General features: G+C 35.4%; 1 protein-coding gene across 6 annotated transcripts in view; it reads left to right on the top strand.

Moving 5' to 3' along the window:
* Positions 1 to 24,287, top strand: part of LOC105198987 (PRKCA-binding protein) — a 93,959-nt gene that overhangs the window by 57,763 nt on the left and 11,909 nt on the right. For all 6 annotated transcript variants that reach the window (XM_011165859.3, XM_011165860.3, XM_011165862.3 and 3 more), the window contains one exon: positions 2,309 to 2,504. In XM_011165859.3, coding sequence (XP_011164161.1) covers positions 2,309 to 2,504 — 196 coding nt within the window. The remainder of the gene's footprint in view (positions 1 to 2,308; positions 2,505 to 24,287) is intronic.

Genomic DNA, 24,287 nt, shown 5'->3' with positions numbered 1-24,287 from the left:
CGCTTTTTGAAATATTGCATTGAAACATCCTAGAACATTGCAATATTATGAATTTTTCTAAAATATTTACATAAACATTATTACACCACCTAATTCTAATGAACAAAACAATATTTTTATAACAATTTAAAAAACATTTTTCGCAAAAAAATATCGGGATTTTTTTTGGAAATTTCCAAGCGGTCATCCATCCAAGTCGCGACTCCAATGAACGTGCTTGACCTCAGTGATCGCTGCGAACTGATCCCTCATGATGACCTGTCAATACTTTATGCTGATATGTGTATATAACTGGTGTATAGATCAGGTCAATATGCGTTATCGAAAAAATGAAATATGTATAATTAAAGTACAGTATTTATATAAACAAATATAAAATTATAGTTTTTTTTTACTAATTTTGCAAATGTAGAATAGCATCTGGAATAACTTTTCTGTCATTTGTTTAAATAAGAATGCAATTAGAAAATATATATTGATGTAATACAATAATTAAATTGAATATGAAAAAATTTTTATTAAAAAAACAATAAAAAAATATTGTTTGTTTATTGGGATGTAGATCGAAGTTTCTTCATATACGGACCTATTTCGTCTATTGATATGAACATTCATGTTTCTCAACAATACTATGATGCACACGGCATCACGGGACCACATGTCTTTTTCTAGATGTCTTAGAGTCAACATTTGAATGATGTCTGCAGACGTCTATGTAAAGTTGATTTGCAGTCAATTTTGAAAGCCTGACTTGGATAAGTCGACTTACAGTCGACATATGGACGGTTGTGCTGTTAGGGAATGTAAAGATTCCGCGGAAAATTTAGTATATTATTATACGCGAATATTTTGTTTTAACTCTTTATTGCCATTTTGTGGCTCTTTATTAAAAAATTATGATATTGCAATGTTTCCAGAGTATTACTGGCATATGCCATGAAATGTTGCAAGTATATTATTAATTTATGTTTCTGCAATGTCTCTGTAATATTGTGTTGCAATTTGCAACATTGTAACATTGCTGCAATGTTGCTGTAATTTTCTGTGCTGTATGGATTTAGCCATTGTGTAACAATTAAAAAAAAAAAATCTTTGTAAATCATTATTTAAAAGGTGCTAAGATTTTGAAAGATAATTGATTTAAAATAATTAAAGAGTGTAGGATTCAAAAATATTAACCATTTTGTGATTACTTTTGCGGTTTAATGTAAAATTTGTTCTAAAGTTTGAAAGGACTTGTCTTCAAATCGGACTTTTACATCGGAATTGCAATCTGATCGTAGCACTGGTAATCGGCCGATTACTGTGCTACGATCAGATTGCAATTCGATCTTAGAAATGTTAAATTAATAAAGTATTATAAGTCATTAAACTCGGAATAATTAAATTTTATTGATTTTGATTCTAATTATATAATAATAATATCATAACATGATTAACATGATCGGGAAACGTCTAATTATTGTATATGAACAGTTACTAATTTATTTTTTTTAATTATTTTTTTATTTTTTACTGTCAAATTGATCGTTTTTACTCAATACTAAAAAAATACATTAAAATCTTTTCAAATTCTATTTAAAAGTCGATAAAAATAGAAGTATCCGATTTGGACCAGGGAATGGTTTGATTTGAAAACAGTAATTCCAAATCGGATTGGGAATAATGTTTTTACATTTTCCATTATAATTCAACACAGATGAGAGATTTGTCAAAATGATTTGAAGCAAATATAAAGGGAATTAAATTATTTTTTCAACAGCATCTTCGATTTTACGATCGTACTTTATTTGCGCCTTCTAGATAGCAAAAACTGCAAATAGGTCCGACTTACCCTCTTCCCTAAAATTTATTATTATAAAATTATTTTATATCATAAAATTATAAAATGCTTAAATTATAAATTAGCTTCATTATAACCTAGTGATTCATTTTTAGTTAATAACAAACAAAGCTAAAGTTCGTAAATTGTAAATATCGGCCTACATGTATTATATTAGCAGAAATATATGTGTCTAATAATTCATATGGAACTAAATACCCTGGACCAAATATTTGAATATTTTAGACATTTTGATCTGAAATAATCAGAAAAGTGTTTAAACTTTTGAATTATTTTTTTGGCATTTCTGAAAGATATTCTAATTTATACAATAAATTCAAGACATTTTTTTAAAAGTTATAAAATTTATATAGAAATTTAGAAAAATTATATAAAGAATTTTGAGAAAAATTTTTACCAGAATATATTGTAGCACAACTCTTTATACTAAAATTGTATAGTAATCATAAATTTACGAATTTATAGGTGAAGCATAGGCTAGTCGAAGGAATGGGTAGTACCACGGCTGACGCACTTGGGCTGTCACGAGCCATTCTTTGTAACGATGCCCTCGTGCAAAGATTGATGATGTTAAAACGCACGGAAAATTTCTACAGAGGTCTTGTCACACACGCCAAAGCTACATTACACGCTTTCTTCGATCTGATACAAATTTACAAAGGTACAAGATAAAGATTTTAAAGTAAAATTACTAACATTTTTTGATTAGAAAATATCTCTGAATTGGCTTTATAGAATTTCAAAATTTTTTGAAGATTAAAATATGTACAAAAATGAAAAGAACAATTTTATGCCAATAATAATAAAAAAAATCAAGGGACATGGTAATACTTTGCACAAAATAAACGCACGAGACCGAATCGTGTACAAAACGAAAGCTGGCGATTTGCGAGCATCCGAGATTTATTATCGGAGCTCAATAACAATTGAACCGATCAAGTTCTAAGTAGGCTTTGATAACATGGGTTTGAATTATATTGTATAATCATATTAATTAATCATATTAAAGAATTTTAAAACAATTACAAAATTGTTTTTTTCTTGCTGAACACAATGATTGATTATCTGAAGTATAATAAAAAAATCTTTAAGTACAAGTCAAACAAGTTATTGTACTATTAAGCCAAAGAAACAACATGCCAAGTGTATGCATTTCCCAATGGCAAAACTGTCGATTGTGCCAAAAACCCAAATAGTAATATCTTAAGAGGATGCTAAAATAACGGAAGAACTTTTTTGACGTCGGTACTATTTTTCGAGCGAGATCAGGTTATCGTTTTTTGTCCAACGCATAGATCTTTGTTCTTCAATTATATCGCCATATGCGAAAAGATGCTTATCAACTACAGTTGGACACCAATACTGCTCTGTTTATGACAGTTCGCTTCACTGAGCAAAATATACATGTAATAAAAGTACATTAGGATATCTTTTTTGTTAGATGTTCAGTCGTAATTTCACATTGTTAATGTTATTTGTGCATGTTTTCTGAAGGATGCTCTACTTTCATTTGTACGTACGAGCGTACAAAATTTTTGTATTAAGGTAAATTTAACCTTAAATGACGGCTATACGAATAAATTTTTAATAATTTATTAACTTTTTGTTTGATTTCTTGTAAAATTTATCTAAGCATCTCTTTTTTTTACATATATTTTAATTCTATAAAAAATTTTTGTGATTTTGTAACACCAATTCAGACATATTTAGATGCTGTAAATGTCGATAATTCGCGATACTTTAGAACTCCTGATTGATTCGGATTACTTTTTTTTTATACGTTTTAATCGCACATTTTTGGCAGGATTAATACTACTTTTACTAACAAATATCATTTTTTATTAAATAAAGTTCTAATCGCGCAATATAAAATAATGTCCAAACAACGTCCATTTGGTGTCCGAAGGCGATACATTGTACGTCCGAAGGACGTCTTCTCGATGTCTATAAGACACAATTGGTATGTCACTGGGCGTCAAGACATGTCGGACCGCGACGTCCATTGAACGTCCAAAGGACGTCCTTGTGTTGCGTGGGATAATATTTAATCAAACATAACTTATTCTAAAGTAATTGTAAAGAATTAAAGATGTTGAAAAGGTCTACTTTTGGTGCACTCGATGGAAATCAAACAAACACTATTTTTTATAATTTTTGAGATGAAGAATCCGATGATGCTAATCAAGAAACACAGTAGTGTCTCGCCAAGTGTGCGCGCAGCATGAGATTAAAATTACATCCCTTGACGGGAACACAGAAAATTGCGTTTAAATTGGTACAACGCGTGATGTTGCAATTATTCATGAGATGGTTTGATATATTACATGTATTGATAATACACAGATACATAACGTTTTGATATTAAAAATAGAAAATATCTTACAAAAGTGTTATGTTTATTAGCGAAAATATCAAATGCAATGGTCGTGTACTTGCACAAACATGTTTGAGACACCTTTCCCTATTTAGCGGATTACCGCGATGTGTCTTTTGTGCGCCATACAAGCGCACGACAACTTTCCGCGCTTAATATTTTTGCTATTAAATATAGCATTTTATAAAATATTTGTATTTTTAATTTCAAAACATAATGTATGTACCATCGATGCATTTAGCGTAGCAAATAATCTCTTATGTAGTTTTGTCATGTAACGTAATTTTAACTAGCACTATCCTGTGGAGACAGCCTCAAGAGTCGTCGTTAATGCTGGACAACAATTGCTGCCAAGATATACCAGGTGTATGCATAAGTTTTTTCCGGTTTCACTAAGAGATGGCGCCAGCGAAAAATACGCAGCGTATTAATTTGACACATATGTCATTTTGTTCGTCTGACATAGAACTACAAACACACACAAGTTGAGTCCGCCAGAAACTAGCGTCTTTGTTTTATTGTTCAGTGATCATGTCGAGTTTTGTGCCTGAAAAACAACATTTGCGGCACGCCTTGCTTTTTTTTATTTAATCAAAAGAAAAAGGCTGTTGAAAGTCATCGTTTGCTGGTAGAAACATATGGTGAACACGCTCTATCGATTAGAACATGTGAGACATGGTTTCGACAATGTAAAAGTGGTGATTTCAATGTGAAAGACAGTGAGCGCTCTGGTGACCAAAAAAATGCGAAGACGAGCAATTGCAGGAATTATTGGATGATGACCCAACTCAAACTCAACGGCAATTAGCAGAAGCATTACATGTATCACAAGAAACAATTAGCAGACGAGCAATGGGAAAGATCAATAAACGGTAAATGGGTCCCACACAATTTGAATGAACGTCAAATGGAAAATCGCAAAGTCACTTGTGAAATGCTGCTTCAACGCCACGAAAGGAAATCATTTTTGTATCGAATTGTGACGGGTGACGAAAAATGGATTTATTTTGAAAACCTAAAGCGGAAAAAATCGCGGCTTTCACCTGGCGAAGTCGGTCCATTAACACCAAGGCCAAATCGCTTCGGCAAGAAGACCATGCTCTGTGTTTGGTGGGACCAGAGCGGTATTGTGTATTATGAACACTTGAAGCCCGGCGAAACCGTTAATACACAACGCTATCGCCAACAAATGATTAATTTAAACCACGCATTAATCGAAAGACGACCGGAATGGGCCAGAAGACATGGCAAAGTGATTTTGTTACACGACAATGCGCCGTCTCACACAGCAAAACAAGTGAAAGACACCTTAAAATCTCTTAGATGGGACATCCTTCCGCACCCGCCGTACTCCCCAGACCTGGCGCCATCTGACTATCACCTCTTCGCATCAATGGGGCACGCGCTCGCAGAGCAGCACTTCAGCAATTTTGAGGAAGTTGGAAAATGGCTCAACAAATGGTTTGCCGCAAAAGACAAGCAGTTTTTCTGGCAATGGTATTCATAAATTACCTGAAAGATGGGCGAAATGTGTAGAAGCCGATGGCCAATATTTTGAATAAAAAAAAATAAATTTCCCTTGAAAATTACATGTTTTTTTTTTATCAAAAAACCGGAAAAAACTTGCATACACCTGATATTCTTGACTCAGCGAATAGCGCGGCGTAAGGCTCTCCGGGCAAAAACGAAACGATGCTCGTAAGCATAGGTCACCCGATTGCCTCTTGGGATTTTACCCCCCCCCCCCTTTTGGGTAAGATTTGTCAAAGAACTTGCATCAAGAAGACGTTAAAAGGAAGGCCACAAATTAAAAATGATGGAGACCCGAAAAAGATCAGGGTCGAGATTATAAAGATTTCAACTGGGAAAGTGGAAGAATATTGCGCTTGGCAACGAGAAACACTTCCGACATAATTTCATTCAAATAAAGCGATGATCTGATAACGAGACATCCAGAACCTCTCAGATTCTTATAAGAGGAAGAGTCGCAGAAGACGACCAAGAGAAATTTATGACTGAGCTGTTATGTGGGCGAATGCACGTAAACTTAGCTCGGAAATTAGAAATTTTAAGTCCAAAGAAGTTTCCCAATCGAACAGAATATCTCTCCGAGCAGTGCGATGATTATCCACAATGAAGACCATTAAAATCTCTAACTATAAGCAAGGAGCGACCAATAAAATAACGGATCGCCTTTCCGAGATTAAAAAGATAATATAAGGGCAAAGCTATTAAAGCCCTAAAGCTATTAAAGGCTAATTTTCGGCGAAAAATAATATAAGGCGATAAATATCCGGTTCTAACAGATTAGCGCGAAGAACTCTCTCCTTGTAAGTACTGAAACCGACTATAAATTCGTACTAAGATAAGGCAGACAAAAAAGGATCCTCCAAAGGGCAAGCCCACCTTCCATCAGACGGGACACGGTGACATTCTGATAGTACAGCCAATTCGTAATTGTCCTTTAACATTTTTTGCAACATCAGATCTTTAACATTGCTGGATCTCGTGAGGTTGATCTGCAGAAACTGAGCCATTAGGTGCATTCGTAGCCTTGATAGCAGTAACAGCAGACCTTTGCTCCGTTGCTATACCTTCCGCCTTCTTCGGGCTAATAGGCAATACAGACAAACAACCCTAAGAACTCGCCCTATATTCAAAGTTCAGTCCGCGTTCCTTGCACCCTAGAGAACACGGCGGGCTCCTACATTTCTTAAAAGTATGCCCAGAAGAGCAGTTGAAGCAGCACACCGTTTGATCGATCAAACTCAGACATCTCTGGCGTACATGTCCCGCTGCAAAACAGCGGAAACTGCAAGAGTCCTTAACAAATTGACTCTTGCAGTGGACTAACCGATACCAAGCCTTCCGAAACTCACCAGACTTGAGCTGCCGAAAGAGTACACTGCACCCAAACGGCTCTCAATCCACTTCGAATACTCCTCAACGATCTTTATCTAATCTCCTCAATAGCGTAACCTCCGCACACAGCCACATTACCAATTTCTTCGTCAGAGACAGATTCATCCAATTCCGATTAAGGATGCTTTTGCATTTAGGTCCGAGTTCATAGATGTTTCTCAAATCTCAGATCTCAAATCTATCTTTGTCTTGCTTACCATACGCGAGACAGACAGATTTGAGATCTGAGAAACGTCTATGAATTTGGACCTTAGTGACACAAATCGATACAAACATCTTTGTTACACATTAAATATAAAAATAAAAAGATAGTACGATGCTTATGTCATCTTGTGTCACAAAATGGAAGCATCCTAATTCAATCAACGATTAACTTGATCAACAGTGTTACCAACATTAAAATTTTAATGACTGTTGGTAATACTGCTGATCATTTTTAACTATTATCCGACCGGCTAATCTTTCTATCTTTTAAACCTACAATTTTTTCATGATATTTTATGTAATGTATTCTGTGTGAAATACATTATACACACGTATAATGTACGAATATCATGAAAAAATCATGTAGATACAAATATCGTGAAGAAATTTATATTCAGTATACAACTTTGCTTCCACCGTTTTTCAATAGATGGCTTTAACGGTATGTGGTGATGGAAATAAACAGATGTAGACGTCATACAATAAGCTTGGGCACTTGTCAACATAATCCCATCGAAACATTAGCGGATTTGTGTCCGCATTGTAAAGTTATTCACGATTGAAAATGTCAGTTTACGAGTCAAATTCTCGTCATTTGCGGGAGGTTTCTGCTTCAATATGAGGAAATCTATGTCTGAGGCTGATAGAATGCTCTCAAATATTTATGATGAGACCGCTGTTAGTGAAAGAACGTGTCGTGAGTGGTTTCAACGCTTCAAGAACGGTGCTTTTGACATCGAAGACCGGCATGGCGGTGGAAGAGAGAAGATTTTCAAAGATGCAGAATTGGAGGCATTACTTCATGAAGACTCAAACGCAAGAAGAATTGGCAGAATCATTGGGAGTGACTCAACAAGCCATTCCAAAACGCCTGAAAGCTATGGGAATGATTCAAAAACAAGAAAATTAGGTACTGTACGACTTGAAGCCGAGAGATGTTGAACAGCATTGTTTGTGAACAGCTGCTTGAAAGGCGAAGATGGAAGGAATTTCTGCATCGCATTGTGACTGGGGACAAAAAATGGGTTTATTACGATAACCCCAAGCGCAGAAAATCATGGGGACTTGCCAGCCATGCTTCCACGTCGACGGCAACCAAATATTCTCAGTTCAAAGGTCATGCTCTGTGTTTGGTGGGACCAGTTTGGCGTAGTGTAATCTAAGCTGCTAAAACCGTCTGAAACAATCACAGGCGATCTGTATCGAAAACAATGCGTTTAAGCCGAGCACTAAAAGACAAACGGCCGCAATACACCGAGAGATGCGTTAAAGTGATTTTGCAGCATGACAATGCTTGACCTCATGTTGCAAAGTTGGTCAAAACATTCTTGGAAATATTAAAATGGGAAGTCCTACTCTACCCGCCGTATTCTTCAGACATTGCTCCCTTTGACTATTACTTGTTTTGATCAATGGCATACGGCTTGGCTGACCACTACTTTCGTTTTTATGAAGAAGTCAAAAATTGGATCAATACGTGGATTGCCTCAAAAAATGAGCAGTTTTTTCGCCGCAAGATTTTTACGCTGCCCGACAGATGGGAGAAAATAGTGGCCAGCGATGGACAATATTTTGAATCGTAAATGTATAATCAGTTTTGGTAAAACTTTACAAAAAGGGAGCAGCCTTTGACGACCTTGACCTTGACATAGGTTATCAATGGGAAGGTACTGAGTGACATACAAAAGGTTTTGAGTAATGCTCATTTCTTATTAAAAAAATATCAGAGAAAGAAAAAATAGTTTTTTTTTTAATTATTTCACTAAATATTTATTTTACGAAAAAATGTGTCAAACAAAAAATGAAGCTAGTAATAAGTTCTATAAAAAAGGTTATATACATTTTTTATCTAACTTCAATACCTTAGTCGTTATAATAGAAAAACTGTTTTAAAATAATTTTTTTTTATTTTTTCGTAGTTTTGTGTAAAAAGTAGTCCCTCCCCCGCACCCCTTCATGTATTTTTTTAACCCAACCTAACCCTATTTTAATTGTAATTTGACCAAGGATATCTAATTGACGATATTAGATTTGAAATTATGGCCCACCCTCTTTCGCTCCCACCCCGTTATTAGTGGACCTGAGACGAAGTGGGTTGGATTAGAAAAAATACGAGGAGGGGCGGAGCCCCTCCCTCACCCACGCGTTTTCTGTATATTGTAGAAAAACTGTTTTGCGTCGAAAACCCTTTCGACGCAAAACAGTTTTTCTACAATAACGACGAAAGTATTGAAATTAGGTAAAATATGTATGTGACCTTTTTTATAGAGCTTATTACTAGCTTCACTTTTTGTTTGACACATTTTTTCGTAAAATAAATATTTTCCGAAATAAGTAAGAAAAACTATTTTTTCTTTCGGTAATGATACTTTTTTAATAAAAAGTGAGCATTACTTAAAACTTTGTGTATATCACTCAGTATCTTCTCATTGATAACATATGTCAAAGTCAAGGTCGTCAGAGCCTGCTACCCTTTTGTAAAAGTTTACCTCAGTTTCTTACAATAAAGCCTCGAATGTCGAAAAAAAAAACGGCGGAAGCAAAGTTGTACACCTAATAGATTAAGAACGATCGTACCAAATGTTGTTAGCAAAAGCCATTAAAGTCTTGCTGTTGATAACACTGTTGATCAAGTTAATCGTCAACTAGGTTAATCGGAATTTGGTTGAAGTGACCCCTATGTCCAGTTTTACAACCTCTAATTAACTTAATTGGCTGATTTTTCAATTGGAATTAATCAATCACGCTTGTTGTTAAGTAAAATTGTAATAAACCACTTTTTGATCCCCCCCTCCCCTCCCCTCGGACTGCCTAACTGTCCGGCCGAACAACCGCCGGACGGCAATTATCGGCGCATAGCGCTTAATAAGAAATCCTAAGACCGAGTGAGCGAGCGAGCGCTGCCGCGCGCCTCGCATTTCCGTGCGCACGCGCTCTCGTTCCGTCGTCGTCCGCAGCCGCGCGTGGCCCGAAGCGAGAGACCCGAGATCGAGTGGCGGGCATGCTGCCTCTGGACCGTTCCACCGCAACACGTCGCACATCCCCTCACCTCGATTCTTGGGTATATAAAGCGACGTTCGCCGGACGAAAGATACCTTGTCCGCTTCTGACTGGTCCGCCGTACGGAAATTCCCCAGATTGAGGAAGAGATCGAGCACCTCGGTCTCCATCAAGACACTTGACCCTCGACCGCTCCTGATATCGCTCCGACTCCGTTTCCTTGCTCGCCGCAACGGGCTCAAGTAAACTTGGGCCCTGTCAAGTTACTTGACACATCCCGAATCCGGCGCTACCACGCGTATGGGGGTACGGTGCTCCGTGCCTCCACCAAGCGTACTTGTCGTGGGGTAATGCCACCCGGCGAATTGCAGTAAACGATATTAACCGCCTCGTGATGGGCCGCGCGAAATCACGCACAACGACACGGATCTGTGTACGCGCCGTCCCGCTGTACCGCACCACGCACCGCGTCTCGCGACACGTTTTCACGGCCACAATAACAAGGCCGCCCGAGTTTGGGAAAAAGAGCTCGACGCCGTTCCAAGAAACGCGTCTCGCAAAACAGGTGCCTTTGTAAATATGCCTGTAAATAACTAGCCGTATTTTTTCCGCGAGTTTATTGTCACGCCTGTCCGCGCGTTTCCGTTTACTATTATAAGTTTCGCGTTAATTACCGTCCGACTACGTATCCGTATTATCTGTAATTACATCACCGACTCTATTTCGCACCGTCAGATGTATGTTCATGAGACTTGCCTGCACCAAACGTAACAAGCACGTTGCTGTGACGTGCTAACTCGTCGCATATTACGTCTTAGCGACGTCTCAACTGGTGTTCGAAACGTAATTGAGACGTCGCTGAGACGTAACTAACATCCCCATTTCTGATGACAGCGACGTTGTAATGATGTGTATTTTGTGGCTTATGCATTAATTGTGACCTGAAAATTATTGATCAATTTGAAAAATTAAGATTGGTTTTTACTGCATTATGTACGTAAAATACTTGCTAGATAAAATGTATAATAGTTTTACACTGAGAGAAGAGAATGATTGCAATTACCATAATTCAACTGTAATTTATAGTGGTTTTTGGTGCAAACTATAAATTATAGTGATTCTGAATTATAATATTCTACCTTTTATGTATAGTTACATCTATTATGTTTATATGGTTCCAAATATTAGAAGTTTAAAAAGGTTAGTTTTAATCATATAGTAAATTAAAACATCTTTTACTTGATTTTATTTTCAAGGGAATCCATCAGAAAAATTATTTTACTATAATAAAACATCGGTGAAAAATTTCATTATGCTCCGCCTTTTATTTATACCATTTACGTGTTTCCTTTCTTACGAGTAAACTCCATAACAGCCATCTAATGACGGTTTTGTGTACTATTATACGCAGAGAAAAAAGTATTTGTGATTATAATTGCATGGTTAAGGATATAATTATGAAAGATGCATCGGATAGTGATTTTTACCGGATAGCCGGATACCGCGATAGTATTTTCCAACTGTACATTACTCTACGTAACGTTTTCACAATTACGTGTTAAATTTAATTACATTAAATGAAAAACATCATTTTTAAAAAGTAAAATATTATTTATCTTTAAAATATAAGTTATAATACAAAAAAATTCAACAAACAGCTAATTAATTGAAACATTCAAATTATTTAGTTACGTCACAGCGACGTGCACAAGACGTATCATATTTTTTCGATTTTGTGATTAAAACAGCACGTCTCTGTTACGTCCGGTGCAGGCAGGGATAGTGGTCTCACCGTATCTTTTCACCTACCAAATAAACACTCTCAGTTTTACGAACATCCAAAACGAAGTCTAATTCCTTCAGGCGACTCTTTGCGTCCTTTCCGTACCGATCACCGTCCGTGCGCGAAGTACGGTCGTTACAAAATTGATCAAAAATAACCAATCATATTAATATTTAAACGATTGATTAGGTTAGGTTAGCTAGAGGTTGTAAAACTAGCTCTTAATGAATAATGTAGCGGTCAATTTCTGCAGCAATTTTGTATAAAAGTCAATTAATACACGGCATTTAATGCACAGCAATGTACTATATTTGCTCACTACTAGTAAGTGGTTAGCAGATGATTATGATTTATTCTTACCTTGGGATTTAATCATTGCATTAAATTGATAATAAGTTTGAAAAATATAAAAACTATAAAAACAATTATTATTTTAGTTACTAATTATTAAATAAAAAAGTGTAACTAAGTTAAGTTATATTTAAATAAAAAAAGAGTAACAACCCTGCCTGCACCGAACGAAACAGTGCTGTTTTGATCAGAAAATCGCAGAAAATATGATAGGGGAGACTCGGGCAAAAGGAATCGTTTGTTTTCAAATGGCTGTAATTCTATGTTTAAATTATCAAATTTGCAAAATAATTATACTAAAATGTAGCTTGAAGTCTCTACTTTCTGAAATTGACGTTGAATTTTGCATAAAATTAATTTTAACTACCCTCACATGACTTTTACGACACCTTTTTTTAGACACTTTTCAAAACACCCGGGCAAAAGGAATCGCCTAAAAAGATTACTAAAAATTATTAAAAAACGGACTTTAAAGGTGAAAAACTTTATTAATCTGACAGATATTGAAAATAAGTAACAAAATTAAACATAGTTTTGAAAGGAACGATTAAGAAAATTACGAAATTAAGGTATCTATTACAATTCTTGGCAGAAATCGCATACATAGAAACCTATAACTCGTACACGCTTCATGAACCCGGTATAACTCGTACACGCTTCATGAACCATAAAAAAACCATCTAAAAATGAAAACCAGTAGCCTAGGTACACTATTAATGCAAGCTAAGGTAACGTGTTAGCGATTCCTGTTGCCCGATTCCTTTTGCCCAAAACAACATGCTTTCATTACTTATATAATGATGCTATCACTAATTAATTTATGCAAAATAACTTTGGTATTTTCTGAAACTAGACAAAATTTCCTTTACTTTGATATATTACTTACTTTCGTAGCAGTTATAGTCTTCAAATCATTCGAACATTAAAAAACGTAAATCTCGACCAATGATAGCACATAAACACATTGTGTAACATAAATAACGTTTACGCCAAGCTGTTGGAAGTTTTATGGTTGCAAAATATTCCGCATTCGCAGCACTATCGAATGACAGTGTTACCAACTTCCTGACATTAATAAAAAAAAAGTTGTTTCGAGTTTTCTTTTTGCCCGGGTGATGCCTTTTGCCCGAGTCTCCCCTACGTCGTTTGCACGTCGTTGCGATGTAACCAAATAATTTGAATGTTTCAATTAATTAGCTGTTTGTTGAATTTTCTTTTGTATTATGATTTATATTTTAAAAATAAATAATATACTTTTTAAAGAATGATGTTTTTTATTTAATGTAATTAAATTTAACATGTAATTGTGACGTTTCAAAGACGTAAAATAATGTATTACAGTTGGATAATACTATCGCGGTATCCGCGGCTATCCGGCAAAAATCATTATCCGGTGCGTTCCTAATAATTATTTTCTTAACCATGCAAATATAGTCACAAATATCACATATTTTTTTCACCTCCGTGAAGTTGGCACCTGACTTTTACGAAATCAGATTTCAAAGTGTGTTTCTTGTATAATTTTGTCTATAGATGATTGTAGTAAACATTATTTTGTTTGTAGTTAAAAAATAAATATATTGGTTTTTAAAAAACAGTAAGAAATTATTTAATAGCTACATTTCAAATGGCATCAGATTTCAATTTGAAATCGTTTGTAGTTGTTTGTAGTTCAAGAATTTTTGTTTATAGTTTAAAAACAAGTATGTTAATTATCGATTTTTAAAAAATAGTTGGGAATTATTTTATAACTGCAGCACAAATGACATCACACTTTTAAATAAAATTGTTTGTAGTTGTTTGTAATACCAAAATTTTTGTCTGTATTTAAAAAATATGCTTATAATTGACTTTTAAATAATAGCTAGGTATTTATAATAGTAATTTGTAATAAAAAAATTACATCATATTAAAAATCGTTTGTAGTTGTTTGTAGTGTAAGAGTTTTTGTTCGTAGTTCAAAAATTTTTGTTTGCAGTTGAAAAATAAATATGTCATCGGTTTTTAAAAAATAAGGAACTATTTAATAACTACAGCACATTTGGCATCACATTTCTATATAAAATTGTTTTTAGTTGTTTGTTGTTTAAAAAATTTTGTTCGTAGTTGTTTGTTAAATTATCAACAATTTTTGTTTATAATTTAAAAATAAATATGTTATTGATTTTTAAAAAACAGTTAGGAATTATTTCATAACTACAGCACAAATGGCATCACACTTTTATATAAAATTGTTTGTAATTGTTTGTAATATCACAATTTTTTTGTAGTTAAAAGTTATGTTTATAATCAACTTTTGAATAACAACAAAGTATGAATTTATAATCAGAAAAAATTACATCATATTATCATTAAAAATCGTTTGTAGTTAGAGTTTTCATTCGTATGTAGTTGATTGTAGTTTAAGAATTTTTGTTTATAGCTTAAAAATAAGTATATTATCAATTTTCAAAAAACAGTTTCGGAATTATTTTTTAACCGCATCATAAATGGCATCATATTTCTTTATAAAATCGTTTATAGTTTAAGAATTTTTGTTTGTTATTTACAAATAAGTGTTATCAATTTTTAAAAACTTTTAAACAAACAAATCGCACATGTTAAATCTAATACTTAGCTATTACTTAAAAGTCGACTATAACCATATTTTTTAACTACAAACAAAAATTTTGGTACTACAAACAACTACAAACAATTTTATATAGAAGTGTGATGCCATTTGTGCTGCAGTTATAAAATAATTTCAACTGTTTTTTTTAAATTAATAACATTCTTATTTTTAAACTATAAACAAAAATTTTTGACCTACAAACAACTACAAACGATTTTAGGTTGAAATCTGATGCCATTTGAGATGTAGCTATTTAATAATTTTTTTAAAACAAATAATAAACAAATATATTTATAAATTAAAATTAGGAAATACTGAGCTCAATTGCCACGCAGGATGTCAGACGCAAATAAATAAATCACAGCATAAATCCAATGTTAAGCAAACGTTTCGATCTTTAATGACGGTCTTCCTCAGTACAGATTTACAAGTCTATAAAACAACAAATTAATTGCACTAATTGAGATATGAACTTACCGAAATATACAAATAAAGATTAAAAATAAAAACAAGTTACCGAACAAATAGAGATTGTGTGAATGCGATGTACATCTTCTTTCAATGCCTTAACGCAATAACATAATAAACGACCTCACAGATCGTGTGCAAAGACAAGAGCTTCGTAAAAACAACATGAATTGGTTGCTAACAAATAAATAAAGCAATATTAAAATGATGACTTTTAAACTTGTAACAGACAACAATACAAATTAAATAGTTAAAAGAATAAACAAAAAATAAATGAAAGTTGTACAAGTCGTAAGATATAAAATTGTAAAAAAAAACGCATTATAAAAATTATGCAAAATCAAAAAAAAAAAAAGAATAAGGAAATAAATGAAGCAAAAATTATATACAAAATATCTCTAAGCACCAAAACTCGTGTGACAGCATTGTGAGATGGGTTACATCTCGGTGAGAATAGATACAAATAATGAGGACCGAAACGAGATAGCCTTGGTGGCCCAAACGAAAGAAATAGAAGAAGAAAGGATGACGAACTTAAGAAAGGAGAATACGATCGAGGATAGAAAGATACGCATCCGAGAGGAGTTTGGTATCGCTTTGTTTATTGAGTCCATGCAATTGATTTTTAATGTGTAACATCTCGGATATAGATCTTTTAACATAAGATGTCTAAAATCTTTGTCTAAAATTTCTACGTTCTCCCAATCAAATTCATGGTTTTCTCTAATGCGATGTAGTGAAATAACTGAAGGAGAACTGGCTTTCCTAATATCTGCTTTATGTTTGCTGACTCTTGTTTTTAATTGGCATTATGTCTGTCCCATGTAAGAAGAAATGCAATCCTTACAATTAATTTTATAGACCACGTCATTACAAGAAAGACGTTTTATATAGTCTTTGCCAATAGTTATAAATTTATTCAATTTAGCAGGGATCGTGAACGCAACACTACAGTCAAACTTACATGAAAAAGACAAAAATTTCTCTGATATCGACTCAATGTAAGGGATTGTAAAAAATCTTCTCACACGTTTATCTTCAATGTAGGTGTCATCTTTATAAAAAAGGTGTTTAAGTCTGAAATTTATTATGAAGAAAATAAAATTTAAAGGATAATTATTTTCTAATAAAATATTAACTAAAGTTATGAAGTTCGTATGATGAAATTGAGGATGTGATAATGAAAGTAATTTGTCAACTAGACCAAAAATAATACCCTTTTTATGACACAGGGGGTGATGTGAGAAAAAATTTAAGCATCTTCCCGTGAAAGTTGATTTGCGGTATTGATCGAAAATAATCTTGTTATTCACCTTTACAAGCATAACATTAAGAAAACTAATTTTTCCCTCGATCTTTCTCTCCAGTAAATTGTAAACGATCATGCATGGAATTGAACATGTCAAGGATGCCCGATAACGAGTTAGCCGGGGCTGCTAATATAATGTCATCTACATATCTGCAGTTTTGTAAAAAGGTTGATGAAAAGAGAGGAGTTTTAACGCCTTGCACTCCAAATTCTGCATGACCGAATCCGCTAAAATAGGAGACAACGATAATCCCATCGGCAGACCAAAGATTTGTTTGTAGCAAACATTATTAAACTTAAAAAACGTAGAATCTATTATTAAATTTAAAGCTTTGAGAAATTCATTGACCGGAATAGTAGTATTTTTTGAAATCGAATCCCATCTAGTCGTGACGCTTTCTACCGCCAAGTCTTTTAAAACATTAGTGAAAAGAGACTCGACGTTCAATGACACTAAGACGTGATCTGATTCCAAGGGAAAGCCATTAAATTTATTAACCAAATGGAAACTATTTTTAACGAAATTATCCGCTTCTTGTATACTGTTATAAATTATATTGTGTAAAAAATAAGCCAGAGAGTGTAAAAGGCTATTTATGGAAGAAATTATAATTCTTAAAGGGTTATGGATTTTTGGCAAACCGTAGGCTTTCGGCAGGACGCCGTCCGTTGTTAATATATGTCTTCTATATATATGTTGTTTAATAAAACCTTTTTCTTTCCAATTGGAGAGAAGAGAACGTGCTGTTTTGGTTAGTTTTAGAATAGAGACACATGGATGTTGTGTATTGTCTCATTTGCGCTAGGCGTAAGTTGTTGGAAAGAAAAAGTTGTTTTACATTAGACACAGAAGTCTTGGCGACATATTTAATGTGTCTTGTTAATCAAAAACTGACGCTTTTTTGTTTCAATCAATCTTTTTATCGATCCTAGAAACTTTCCTGTGCCACAATCAACCATTTCTTTTTTCTTGAAATATGAAAAAATCATTCTCGATCAATGGAGAGAGGACGTTTAACACACTCTTAGAGGTCTTATAAAATTGATCCCTTAAAAAATGTAAATGTTTGTACGCATCTCTAAGTTCTAACTTTAGTACAATGTTGATAAAGTTGTTACTAATTCTGTCCAAACTATTTAACGAGGTCTTTTGGAACAAATATTTGTATGTTTTCTATAAATATTCAAATGTGTTGGAGTTAAATTATATTTTATGCATGCTTTGATGGATTTGCATGTGTAAAAGTGTCAAAGATCGGCTGAGTTTAATAAACTGATTTAAAAGGAAACATAGGCGGTTTTTAAAACAATTTTTAATAAAAGTAAAAAATTTTAGCGAAGATACGAAGACTTGAGGACTCATGGTAACGCTCGGGTTAATTAACCAACAAAATAAACAAAGCAATGATAATAGGAAAGCCTTCATCGGTCGTAGCTAGGTCTTAGTGCTTTTATTTTTATTTATGTGATTTTATATACTTCTCCGAACTCAACCAGGATGTGCGCCGAATTAATTTTCGGTTATAACACAGCATATCGAGTAAGAATTAGTAATATCACTATTTATATTAAATTAATTAATTTAATATAATACTTGATGCTGATTTGCATCTATATACCCATTTCCCCCTGAAAAAAACTGTAAGAAATTTATTGCGAAAAATAATACCCCACCCAGGGTTCGAACCTGGCACCTCCGAAATCTCCGGTCCCGGCGTCTTACCACCTCGACCACTGGGGCACAGTGATACTTCTCGCAATATTTGGTATATGAGTGACAACGCATTTCTAGGCGCGTGATTCAAATTACAAATATGTTATTGGACCGATAGTGTAACAACACAATGATAGTAAGAAAGCCTTCATCGGTCGTAGCTAGGTCTTAGTGCTTTTATTTTTATTTATGTGATTTTATATACTTCTCCGAACTCAATCAGAATGTGCGCCGAATTAATTTTCGGTCATAACACAGCATGTTGAGTAAGAATTAGTAATATCACTATTTATATTAAATTAATTAATTAATGTTATTTTTCGCAATAAATTTCTTACAGTTTTTTCAGGGGGGAATGGGTATATAGATGCAAATTAGCATCAAGTATTATATTAAATTAATTAATTTAATATAAATAGTGATATTACTAATTCTTACTCGACATGCTGTGTTATGACCGAAAATTAATTCGGCGCACATTCTGGTTGAGTTCGGAGAAGTATATAAAATCACATAAATAAAAATAAATTACTAAGACCTAGCTACGACCAATGAAGGCTTTCTTACTATCATTGTGTTGTTACATTATCGGTCCAATAACATATTTGTAATTAAAATAAACAACGGTTAAGACTCTTATAAATTAATTAATTAATCTATTTGATCGATAAATTGTTTTTATTTTTTATCTTTATTTGTATATTTCGGTAAGTTCATATCTTAATTAGTGCAATTAATTTGTTGTTTTATAGACTTGTAAATCTGTACTCAGGAAGACCATCATTAAAGGTCGAAACGTTTGCTTGACATTGGATTTATGTTGTGATTTATTTATTTGCGACTGACATCCTGTGTGGCTCTTGAACTCATTATTTCCTAATTTTAATTTATTTATAAGAGCCTTAACTTTTGTTTATTTTGTTTGTTAAATATATTTATTTTTTAACTATAAACAAAATAATATTTACTACAATCATCTATGGACAAAATTGTATAAGAAACACACTTTGAAATCTGATTTTGTAAAAGTCGGTTGCCAACTTTATGGAAGTACTTCTTTCTTTGCATATAGTAGTACACAAAACCGTCACTAAATGGCTGCTATGACACTCTATTTTTCGTAAGAAAGGAAACATAAATGGTATAAAAGATAGAGCATTATGAGATTTTTCACCGATGATCTATTTTAGTAAAATAATTTTTCTGATGAATTTCCTTAAAAATGTAATCGAGTGGAAGATGTTTTGATTTACTATGTGATTAAAATTAATCTTTTTAAACTTCAAATTGGAATCATATAAACATAATAAATGTAACTATACATAAAAGGTAGAATATTATAATTCAGAATCATTATAAATTATAATTGAATTATGACAATACAAACCATTCTTTACTCTCAGTGTACAACTATTATCCATTTTATTTAGCAAGTATTTTTGTAGATAGATAGATAGACAAATAGATATTTCTTATTCCCCTTGGGGTTATAATCTTTTACAAAAACATATACAAAAACAGAACACTTAACCTATCCTTATTTCTACCTTAATCTTAACTTAGAACTATATCGCACACACCCGGGACCTCCGCTTCCGTCGCAAGTCCTTTAGTTTTTCCATTCCTAACTTTTCTTTTTTCATCTATATAACCTTTTCTCGAGGCTTCTTACTTTCTCTCCTCACGCATTCTCTCTCTCTCTTTCTTTCTCTCTCTTCTCTCCGTTCACTCTCTCTCTCCCCCCCTTTTGACTTCCGTCCTCCTGTTCCTCCATCATTCTCCCTTCTCTAAATACTTCCAATCTTTTCAGCCACTATTCTCCCTCTCCTTTCTTCCCTAGTACCTCCCCCACCATTTCCTCCCATTCTCTTTTTGCCTCCCATCTCCCACACTTTTCCCATACATGCTTCCATGTCTCTTTTTTTCCACACATCCTACACATCCTCTCCTTCTCTCTCGTCCAGTACGTTTCTTCCTTGACCCCTTCTCCCAAACGATACCTCGCGATTCTCTTCCACTTACTCTCCGCCCATCCCTTCTTCATGTATCCCGATATTCCCTCCACTTTCACCATCTTGTACCATTTATTACATCGCGATTCTCTAATCTTCCTCCACCTCTCCTTCCTCTGCAGGTTTCTTTCCCATTCCTCCAATTTGCTAAAGTTGAATTTTCTCTCCTCTTTCTCTTTCTCCACCTTTTTTAACTCTTCCTCTCTCTCTCCTCAAAAAAATTCTGTCTTTGCTTTTTTCATGTTGATAAGCTCTCCCCTCTCCCTCTTTGCCCTCTCTCTTATCTCCTCCCAACACCTTCTTGCCAGCTTGCTTTTTCTATCTTCTGCCAACCTTTTTTTGTATCCCCACACTCTCCTTCCTACCCTTCCTCTCAGCTTGTCTCTCTGCAATTCTTTCCTAATCATATATCCTGGAACTCTCCACCCCACCCCCATCATCCATTTCAAATACCTTTTTGCATTCTTTCCAGTCTCTCTCTTTCCCTTCATCCCCAAATCTCTACCCCATACGCCGTTACCGTCCAAACCAACGCGTCAAACAACCTATTCTCTTTCCCCACTTCCTTCCAAACTTTCTTTTTCCTATCCCCCATACTTGCCCCATCACCGCCACCCCCCTCTTTACTCTACCCTTCACCTGCTCTTCCTGCTTCCCATTCCTTTAAAATACATATCCTAAATACTTGTATCTTCTCACTTCCTCTACCTCTCTGCCCTCCCATCTCCACCTTACCTTTCTTCTTCTCCCCCCTCTTTTCCCAAACCTTATAATCTTTGATTTCTTTGCATTCACCTCCAGTCGTTTTTCTCTTATATATTTTTCTAACCTACTCATGATTGCCTTCATCTCATCCTCCTCCTCCTCCGCCAGTAGCACGATGTCATCCGCGTACGCCAGTGTGTATATCTTTTCTCTTTTGAGCTTTACTCCTCCCCACTCGCCTTTCTTCATATACTTTTCCAAATCTGCCGTTAGCAAATTAAATAATCCCGGGCTTAGTGGACACCCCTGTTTCACCCCTCTCCCTGTCTAAAATACCTCACTTAGCTCTTCCCCCACCTTTACTCTATTTCTCATTTTCCTCAGGATATCTTCACATCTCTTTACTAATCTTTTCTTTAAAGAGAAAAGATTCCCCCCCTCCTTTCCCTCATCACCTTCCCCAGTACCTCCCTGTCCACCGAATCAAAAACCGCTCTCGAATCCACAAAAAACATTATCAATTTTCCCCTCTCTTTGTGTATCTGCCTGTTAACAGATAATTTAGCACGTAAATGTTGTCGATCGTTTCCATCTCTTTTCTAAATCCCGTCTGGTTCTGTGGGATTATGCCTTCCTTCTCTATTTCGCTTTCCAGTCTTGCCCCCAGAATCATCGTGTACACTTTGTATAACGTCGGCATTAGCGTTATACAAAGTGTTATACCCCCCTATATTCCTCCACTCTTTCTCCCTCTCCTTACTTCCTTATCGGCACTACTATCCCCTCACACCATTCATCTATCCAGTCCTCTCCTTTCCAAATCTTATCACAGATTTCCCACACTCACTCCTCCAACCTCTCCCCCCGTACTTCCACATCTCCCTTGGTATTCCGTCTCCTCCCGCTGCTTTCCTCTCCTTTAACATCTTCAGTGCCTTCTTCACCTTCCCCCTTGTGATCCCTTTCACCTCATCACCCCCTCTATCTCCTCTCATTCCCCTTACCACCTTTTTCCTCACCTCTCCCAAAACCCCCATAAAATATTCCTCCCATTCTTCTTCCTTTATTTTTCCGTTAATCCCTTTTCTTTTTTTCCTTTCCCTGTTCACCACTTCCCACATTTGTCCTTCCGTCTTTGCCTTTTTCGCCTTCTCCATCCACCTTTTTCTCTCTTCCCTTTTCTTTTCTTCACATCTCTTATTGTACTCCCTTTTTACTTTTTGTACTTTTTTCCCCTTCCGCCCATCTTTCTCCACCTTCTTAATTCCCTCCTCGCCTCCCTTTTACCCTCCCTGCACTCTTCATCCTACTATCCCCTTCTTTCTCCTGCTTTCCTCCTTCCCTGATCCTCCCCCAAAATCCCCTTAATATCCTCCCTTACATCCTCCCATCACACCCCCGAATTCTCCCCCCTCCCTTTCCAACTCATCTCCAACTTCTTTCTAAACAAACTCTTTCCCTCCTGCGACCACTCCCACTTTCTCCCCACCCCTCCCTATTTTCTCACCTCCTCTCCCCACTTTCTCCCCACTCCCCCTTCTCCTTCTTTGATCCACACCACTACCGGGAAGTGATCTGAATCAATCCTATCCTCCACTTTCATTTTTTTCACCCTTTCCCAAATCTCTTCATCTCCCATCACAAAATCCAGCACTGACTTTCTTCTTCCCCCTGCATATGTCCATTCCCCCTCTTTATTCCCCTTCCTTCCCCTATTAAATATCCACCACCCCGCTTCCTCTAATGCCTCTACCAAAAACGTACCTTCTCTGTTCACTTTCTTATCTTTTCCCGTTTCCCCTTCCCATCTGCCTTCTTCCTCCCCGTCCTCGCGTTAAAATCCCCTCCACTATCGTTCCTATCCCCGTTTCCTTGTCCTCCACCCATTCCCTGATCCCCTCCCACTTTTCTTTCGCATCCTCGTTCGCATACACCCCAACAATTCTCCATTTTTCCTCGCAATCTTAATTGTCTTTTTCATTATTTCCTCCGTAATTGTTTCTTCCGCTTTCTCTATCACTTCTATCCCGCTTCTCACTCCTATTGCCATTCCTTCTATTGCTCTTCTTTTCTTATTTTTTCTGCTTGCTAACTCCACCTAAATCCCCTCGTTATCCTCTTTTTCATTTTTTTTCCACCCACGTCTCCATTACCACCACAGTCCTTTATTCTCTTCCAAAACTCCCCGTCCTTATTCCCTAGCCCTGCCACGTTCCAAAAGGCTATTCTTACTTCCTTACTCTCCCCCTCTTCCCGCAGTATTTCCCCTACTCTTCTACTTATTCCCCCCATCCTCCCCTTTTCTCTCTTCTCCCTTTCTTCCTCCATTTCTAACCCCTCTTCTCTTCTTCCCCCAACTCCATTCTTGATCTCCTCTTGCCCCTCACCTTCTCCCTCCCCTATCTTTCAACCTTCCCTTTTTCTCATTCCAAAACCACCATACCCCGTTTATTATTACCCTGTTTTCTCCTACCCATACTTTTGCCCCTTTCCTTTTCTCCTCCTTTACCACTTCTCTAATCCTCCACCTCACCTGCCTTTTCTTCCACGTTAAATCGTTCTCTATCCATACTTTCCCTCCCCTCAGCCCCCCCCTTTTTTTGCATCACTTCCTTTTTTTTCCTTCCGTCCTAAAACTCATTACCGCAACCCACCCCTGTTCTTCTCGCCCTGTTTTCACTTCCCTCACTTTCTCCACCTCCACCTCTGTTGCCTTAGTATTTCCTTTATTTTATTTTTTACATTTTTTCCTCTGTTTTGTATCCCTTTATTACCACTCTCTTCCTTCTTTCCTTCCTATCTCTTCCCTCCCATATTTCCTCCATCTTTTTTACTCTCTCTTCAAGTCCTCTCTCTCTCTCCTTCTCCCACACTTTTTCCTTTCTCATTTATCTCCAATTTTCCTACTTTTTGCTCTAACTTTTTTAACCCTTTTCTTCTCCCTCTCCTCAATCCTTTCTCCCATTTCCTTTTCAATTTCTCTACTCTTTT

Source organism: Solenopsis invicta, chromosome 4 (genome assembly GCF_016802725.1).
Source record: "Solenopsis invicta isolate M01_SB chromosome 4, UNIL_Sinv_3.0, whole genome shotgun sequence".
In the NCBI taxonomy this organism is placed as follows: domain Eukaryota; kingdom Metazoa; phylum Arthropoda; class Insecta; order Hymenoptera; family Formicidae; genus Solenopsis; species Solenopsis invicta.
Note: the sequence above shows the minus strand (reverse complement) of the source record. Positions and strands in the feature narration are given on the sequence as shown.